This window comes from Papaver somniferum, chromosome 5, assembly GCF_003573695.1.
Source record: "Papaver somniferum cultivar HN1 chromosome 5, ASM357369v1, whole genome shotgun sequence".
NCBI classification, from domain to species: domain Eukaryota; kingdom Viridiplantae; phylum Streptophyta; class Magnoliopsida; order Ranunculales; family Papaveraceae; genus Papaver; species Papaver somniferum.
The window spans coordinates 15,610,116-15,618,081 of NC_039362.1; the positions used below are offsets into that span (position 1 = coordinate 15,610,116).

At 38.3% G+C, this 7,966-nt stretch overlaps 1 protein-coding gene across 2 annotated transcripts; it reads right to left on the reverse strand.

The window, feature by feature from the left end:
* Positions 1-650: 650 nt before the first annotated feature.
* On the reverse strand, positions 651-2,698 carry LOC113281043. Of its 2 annotated transcripts, none has more exons than XM_026529680.1 (2): positions 1,691-2,698; positions 651-1,112 (listed from the first exon to the last, which is right to left on the reverse strand). In XM_026529680.1, the coding sequence occupies exon 1, from the start codon at positions 2,532-2,534 to the stop codon at positions 2,322-2,324; it is 213 nt and encodes a 70-aa protein (XP_026385465.1). In that variant the 5' UTR covers positions 2,535-2,698; the 3' UTR covers positions 651-1,112; positions 1,691-2,321. The 2 variants fall into 2 exon arrangements, with proteins under 2 accessions (XP_026385465.1, XP_026385466.1); XM_026529681.1 differs by having other exon boundaries at positions 651-1,131.
* Positions 2,699-7,966: the final 5,268 nt, after the last annotated feature.

The following is a 7,966-nucleotide window of genomic DNA, read 5'->3' on the forward strand; positions in this document are numbered from 1 at the left end:
GATGCAGACGAATCCGAGGATGCAGACGACGATGAGGATGAAGAAGACGGCAACGATGTCAAGGATGAAGTGGAGTCTCAGGCGGAAGTAGATGATCTGGAGTTTGATTCTTGCAGACCGTCAATGGAGGAAAAGCCGTCTCAGGAGGCAATAGATAAGCTGGAGGAGATCCGGGCTTTTAGGCCCGAAAATGGAAAATTTGAGCAGCATTGTATTTACATACATGGTTATTATTATTGTAGAAGAAAAGCATACGGGGGATATGGAATTATTATACTGAACAGTTCCAGACAACCGATAGCTGCTTACTGTGGGGCTTCCAAAGGAGGGTCATACCTTTATCACCTTCTGGTGGGAATCAAGAGAGGCTTACAGATCGCTTCTAAACGGGGACTTTCTGCGCTTATTTGGGACATCAATTCAGATAGAGTTGCGCTCTACTTTAACCACGTTTTGGGGTGTTACAGTTTTTACGTTTTGTCTTTCATTCTCAATATGATGCTGCTTATGCTAATATCTGTTGGAAATGTATGAGGAGATTTATGTTTTTGTCTGGAAATGCAAGATTCAAGGAGCTGGTTCCAGTTATCAAAGATATCGTAAAGCTGCAATATGATACCAAGTTCCAATCTATCAGATACTGTCAGGCATACTCAAATAATTCTGCATATAATGCGGCAAAATGTGGAGCACAAGCACTTTTGAGACGGGAAGCTGAATTTCCAGGTGAGGAGCAAAAAATTGAGATGAAGATGCAGCATCCTGAAAAGCTGACACCTAAACTAAAGAGGGAGAAGACATCACTTGGACGCCAATGTTGGTATGTGCTTCAGAGACGGCGAAATCCCCGGAAACCGGAAGGACCTCCGAGTCATGAGATCCAGGAAGCAAGATATTGATATTCCAAAATCTCTAGAAAAGAATGGCAAGTCTGGCCATCCGGATTATTGAATCTTGTGAGCTAGCTTTTTCTTCCTTTGCAACTTGGCACTTTTCTATCGGCTTTGTTTTTGTTGTTTGGACGTGTCGTAGGAACAGATTTTCTCCCAAGCTTGGCGAGCATTTTTAAGACTTATAGTGTTGTACTGTTTTTTATCACGACCACTCTCTGCCTGAAAACCATGAACAGTCCTGTGTGCAGATTAGAAACCACAAAAATGAAAAATGTAACTTGCAGATTTATTGACAGTCAGTTGACTACAAACATAAGTAGTATTCTACTTATGTCAAATTTGAGATACCAGGTTCATAGTATTTTACTAATCTAACAGGTCTTGTGTGCGGGTGGTTGGTGCATGCTTGCTGTATTTATGCTTCATCATCCTGGTTCTCTAACTCTGCGGCCTGGGCTTTCCACAACAAAAGCTTCAGTGTAGAAACCTTTATGACTACCAGCTTATTCACGAGCTCCTTTGCAGTCTTCTCTGCACCTTCTGCAGTTTTATGTCCCACAGAAAGGTGCACCATCCTTAATGACTGAGTCTCTCCATACGAATGAAAGTTGTCGCTCAGGTCCTGCTCAGTTAAGCCGGCCGAGACGACCAGTTTTACTGGTTTAGTCATACGGGGTATCTATTAACGGCATCTAACCTCCTACTTTCCTCAACCAAAATCTCTTGGGCACAGATCTTGTAAAAGTGGACAATTCAAACTACAAAAACATAAACAGCAGAGATTTTGTATACTTTACCAATGGTATCGATCTTTTTGTATCTTGCTGAGTTGTCTCCCTAGTTTTGGTACTCATTTCATGCAGCAATTGGCATTCAGAACCCATGGCTGGTACATGAACCTTCATGATAGTCACTGCAAATCTGTTCAGTCAGAAAAAAGTTAACAACCTGTGGTCCAAATCTGAAGGGGATAATCAAAAGGTAATCCAACTTGCACCATTGTTTCCCTAAGTAAAAGTTGTAAAAAATACAATTCTTCATAAAAATTCAAAGACTAACACAGTAATACCAGTACAGTTCTTAAAATACAAACAAATTGGATCCAGAATTGGATGTAACTGAACTCACTGAACCTTAGTTCACCAGAGTAATGTGCCCACAAATTAACCCTCATTCAACACATAAAACAAAGAACTCAAACTAGGAAGAAGTTAAAATTGGATCCAAATCAAATCCCAAACCTTCAAAATCCCTTACTTGATTCTGGGTTCTTACCAGAACAATCAAATTCTGTACTCAAATGAACAAATCTCAAGCAAACAGTAAAGTATACAGAGTAATAATGTTCTCAGAAATTCAGAACTCAATCTGTTTTCACTTTTATAAAATCCAGAACATAAGTGTACAAAATTAAGAGTAAAATTCATGTTAAGAACCAATATACATATGGATCTGAAGAGCTAACAAGAAGATACAAACAAGAACAAAATAAATAACAGAATGAACACAAATCGAAACACCACTCGTCTGAAAATTCCCAAATTCAACAGCTTTGTTCCGACCAGGAATTTGAACCAGTAATCCTGGTGTTAATAGTATGAAGAGTACTACTGATACAAACACCGGACCCCAGTCTGTCATCTTCTCGCTTAAAAAGATTCAAAAGCTTTGGAGATAGTAATGGTGGTTGGATGGTGGAGAGATTTAGAACAAACTAGAAAGAAAAAGAAACTGAGCTGAGCTTCAAAGAAGAAAAAGGTGAAGAAGAAGAAGTAAAGACAAATCTAAGTGACTCAGCTAGAAGCTGTCAAGTGTAATAAGGTGGAGAGATGACACTTTACCCGTCACAAAGGAAAGGCACAATTTTTACTGCATTTGTCTGGGCAATACACAAGCCACCGCCACCGCCACCGCCACCGCCACCGCCATACGCCGTCACATGCCTTTCCGATACCTTTCAGGTTTTTCTTGGTTTAGGAAAGTCCCAATTTTAGAGGCTAGACATAAGTTTGGAAACTATATTCGAGGCGGGAGTCCAAATTGTAGTTGGAAATCGTAGAACAGCCGACGCCTTATATAAATACACTATTTTGGTTGTTTTTTTATTACCATAAAACCAAACTTTAGAGGCAGCGTTGAGATATTTTACTAGAGAATTATGTATTTTGCAAAGAACGACGACACTCCTCGATTATGTGAGAAGGGTTGTGGATTTTACGGGAGTGAATCTACTAGGCACCCATGTTCGAAGTGTTATACTACTCCCTCTGTTTCTAAAAAAGTTTACACACAAACTTGTCTATTTTTTAGAAACGGAGAGAATAGTAATTTTAGACCCAATTTGGCTACGGGAGAGTGTCTCCCAGATCAACTGGTTCCCGTGAAGAAAGATCCGGATTTTTGTATTTTTAAGTTCGGGCGAGTGTCAACTACTAGAGATGATAATCGTGTTAAGAAGAAGAGTAGAACGGATGCGTTACAAGCGGACACATATCGGTGCTCAAATTGTAAAAAGAGGGTTCGACATTTGGGTTTTAAGTGTCGGTGCGGAAATTTGTATTGTTCGATGCACCGGCTCCCGGAGACACATGGTTGTACACATGACTACAAAAAATTGGGGCGCGAGATGGTTGCTAAAGAAAATCCTCTGGTGAAGAAAGATAAATTGTTGGAGAGGATTTAAATTTTTTTTGTTCCATTTAATTATCAATTTGAAAAACTTGTTGATGGATCCAAATAAAGTTATCAATAAATACACAATTAGAGACTGTAAAATTATCGCAATCAGAAAATGTTTATTTCTTCGTAAAATAACGCATACACACAACACAAGTACAATATATATCACTGCCCAACTCAAACACAAACACAAATGCCAAAACAAATACATGCATGCAGCTGGTTTATTATACGGTTCACCAATCATATTAGATCGATATCCTTAATGAACCGCAGCAGCTAGCCGAGAAAGAAAACACACAGACAAAATGCATGGAAAAGTTTGAGCAACTATAATACTCAGTGTGCACCTGTCCTTGTGCATACTCAATATGCACCTGTCTCTCTGCAGCAACAATTGCCCCCAATAAGCCATATATGTGCACATTTCTCTAGACACCGTCGTTTGTCCGGTGGGCAGTCATTTACTTTCATGCTCACATTTCTTTTTGCAACCATCTTGACGGAGACCGCAATTCCAAGGAAAATTAACATACAGTGGGAAAGATGTATCGATATCTCCTGTTTGACATTCAGTTGAGGATATTGGACGCGGCTAGGTTTGCCAGAACAGCCTTCGCACACGGATTCCCTTAGTTGCGGGGGAGAATTCCACGAGTTACACTCTATTGTGGATACAGGTCTGCCTTGTTGTCTACATAATTCTTCGACTTCTATAGGGCAAGTCCTGCAGAACTGATCGGAACTGACATGCACTGTTCTATTTAGCACGTAAGTTTCGTCAGCACCACATGTTAGAGCTTTCACAGATGGCACCTCTACATACAAAAACAACATATGCAATTAGCTAACACTGATAGTAATAGCAAATTTACATAAAAATACTCCTTTACCGATCTGCATGCAGTGCACAATGGAAAGACCTTTCAAAACATTCACGAAAATATTTTGGATCATCTGAAAATTAAAAGAAGCATATATACTTACGCAGTACCAACGACAATCCCAGTATCAGAAATTATTGTTTTGAGAAAAAGGAGAAACATCGCTTCTGCAAATTCTATGACTGATCTGGTAATTCCTTCCTCTATTTTTATTTTACTTTGACAAGATTCATATGCTTTTCTTTCTACAATCTGATTTTAGGGTTTCTGTGATTTTGAATTAGTGGAGGATATTTTTTTTCTTTGACAAGATTCATATGCTTTTCTTTCTACGATCTGATTTTAGGGTTTCTGTGTTTTTGAATTATCTTAGGTTCATGTGATTATGTCAAATTGAAATCTAAATACCATATTATTGTCCCTGGTTTAATTTCTTTTGCTAGGATTGTCAACTAAGGAGAAGAGACCCGCGGATAAGAAATTGTCAACTATGGAGAAACAAAAAGTAGAAGGTATAGAAGAGACTTTTGTCTTGGCCTATCCCGATTTCTTCAAATTTTCCAGTATTGGTGCTCTTGTGAGCTTCTTTGAAGAAAATAAATTTCGCTTGAAAGGTAAACCTGACTTAGTTTATTTTTAAAGCACTCCTTCCATTGTACAGCTAATCGGCAACATATCTATTGTTTATCCTTATCAAGGTATGATGCTTATGGATCTGAGTGAGAAATTCATTAAAAAGCACATCGAAAATGTTGGAGAGGAACATGGAGATGACAAACTTCCTTGTTTTAATTTGGTGGATTTGTAATCGCAGGAAATCCTACACTACACCCCTCACAAGATTTCATTAACATTCAACTCATTTTTTGATTAATAATCTTAATTTTATAGATGAATCTTTGAACAATCTTACAAGAAAAGATAAAGGAAACAAGAATAACCACTGCTCTAGATTTTCTCTCTCCTAATTACTTGCTTCTCACTCAAAAAAGATATCTCTCCATTCTTTTACAACTGATCGGCTATTTATAGGGAATTACATAGTGGATGGCAGCTAATCCATCCTTTATTTTCGGATATGGCTTGCGACATTCTCGCGACCTTACAAATGTTAATCTCGCAAACTCCCTAATTTTCGCAGGACCATCACATTTTTCTCATGATTTAGCTGACGTCATTTATTATATCATTTCTGAAGTTGTTTTGCGACACTGTTGTGTTGTGTTGTTAATAATTTCGCTGAGGCATTATTGCTGCGAGATTCTGATCCTACATCTTGCCTCTTCTCATATCTTCTTTGCGAAGTAGAGAACGATGTGAGAAATGCCGTAGCTGTCTATCTCTTCATATTCTGCATTTATCACACGTATCCTTTCCTCCATCTATTTCTTGACACGTCTTCTGTAACTGCTGCTTTTCAACCGCTCACGTCTTTTCACATTAATGATGTTTATTTCTTCGAAAAAAAATCTTCTCTATATATTCTTCTTACTCTTCTTTTCATTTCCTTTTTACTTTCTCTTCTCTGCAACTTCATCATTTTCTCCGTAAGTTCCTCTGCTGTAATTTTTCTTCTATCTTCCTTCTTCAATCTTCTTAATTCTTCGTCCATTCCCATACTCTATATTCAGATATTCCTCCAAGTGGTCAAAAACATGAGAAAACCTTAAAGGACATTCAAAAAGATCTTGGCGAGAAAGGTTTCACACTTTCTACCATTCCTGGTGAAAGTGCCAAATCAATTCTTTCTATCAGAATTTTCTCTGATCAACATTGTGATGATCAATCAATCATAGTTTCACTGGGTCAAATTCTCGCAGGTCTCCCCATTCCTCTTTATGCCAGATATTCCTCTGTTCTATGAGATTCTTGCTCACTCGGGATTTTCACGAGTTATCTTCCAACTGAGTGGGGATTGCATCCGTCTAATGCTGGAGTTCGCTAATCGTGGTGCTGGTAAAGGATCTCTTTATTCCAAAGAACTTAGGGATCCTAAATTCGTAGATCTAGATACAGTCGCTGAGAAGTATACAGTAGCGAATTTCTTTGAAAATTATGAGTTAATATCTATGAAGAAAGAGAATACTCGCTGGGGTATTCGCTTGAAAAGGAAGGATGTTATTGTTGAAGATAAAATGCTCATGCATGACATTGATTGGCATTCTGGAAAGAACACAACCCCTCGCCAATCCAAAGATGATAAATGGTGCGTTTTTCCCTTGATGCTGAAAGGACCTTACATTGCTGGGTCAAATGTTCTTCCTGAGAATCTCACTACTTATCAACCTTGGGTATTCTCTTGGCCGAGAAGAAGAAAGAGGTATGTTTCTTCCAGTTTCGCCCACTTTACATTTCTTTATTCTTTTGTTCGCTGATTCTTGCGACATTCTACAGATCCAGAAACTGAAAGATAACTACCATAGGACTGGGAAATCCAGTACCTTGTTAGCTCTTCGCTCATACACAGATGAGGTAAGAAATATTCTTTTATGATTTTAAACAATATATTGTTGCCTCTATTTCTTATATTCATTTGTGTGTGAAGATTATTGCTGAAGTAGAAGAACCCACCAAAGCTGCGACGGCTGGTGATAAGGGTAAAGATATTCTTCGCAAAGGAAAATCATCTGCATCCTCTTCAAAGAAAAGAAAGAGAGGGAATTCTCGTCCTCCTTCAGATGTTCATTTCCCTGATGGTTCTGAAGATGATGAAGATAACAAAGATGATGATAACGACTCTGCTGGCGAATAAAGATTCTCCACCTGAATCCTCTATGGCACAGTTATCTGGTATCTTCTCTGATTCTTGGAAAGGGATGAGAGATAATTGCCTCGCCAGTATATGCAAAGCTCCCGCAACTATTTGCGATACTCCTTTGTTGGATGGTGATAGTTCTCTTCGTGTGGTCTCCAGATCAGTGACTCCTAGCTTCCTAAATTCTCTCAATAGTTTGGTATGCCTTCGTCTTTTTACTTATTCATTATTGTGACTCAAAATTTCTTTTTATTTTAGCATTTCTTGTATTTTCTCGCAGGCTGGAAAAGCTTCTTTCGCTGTTGCCTCGGATCTGGAGAGGAGACGCGAAATTCTTGAAAAGAAGAATCTTCAATTTCGTACAAAGAATGAGGAGCTGGAAATTGAAGCTAAGGGTCTTCGTGAGAAGAAAGAACAATTAGAATCTTAAGTCAAAGGTCTTCGCGAGAAGAACAAACAACTGGAAACCGACACTTCTTCGCAAAGGAACAAAATCTCTACTCTTCAAAAAGCTAATGATCAGCTCTATGGTATGCAATTTTTCTCCTTTCTTTTCATTCATTCATCCCATTGTTTTATCTTATTTGATTAATCCTTTTTGCAGACATTTATGGTCTTTCTGATGAAGCCATTCGTCTTCGTTCATTTCCCGATGCCTTAGATAATGACACTCTTCTTGAACATCTTAATAAATCTTTGAATAGTTTCTCTAATGATAAAATTTCATCTCTGCCTTTGAATGAACTTAAATCCAA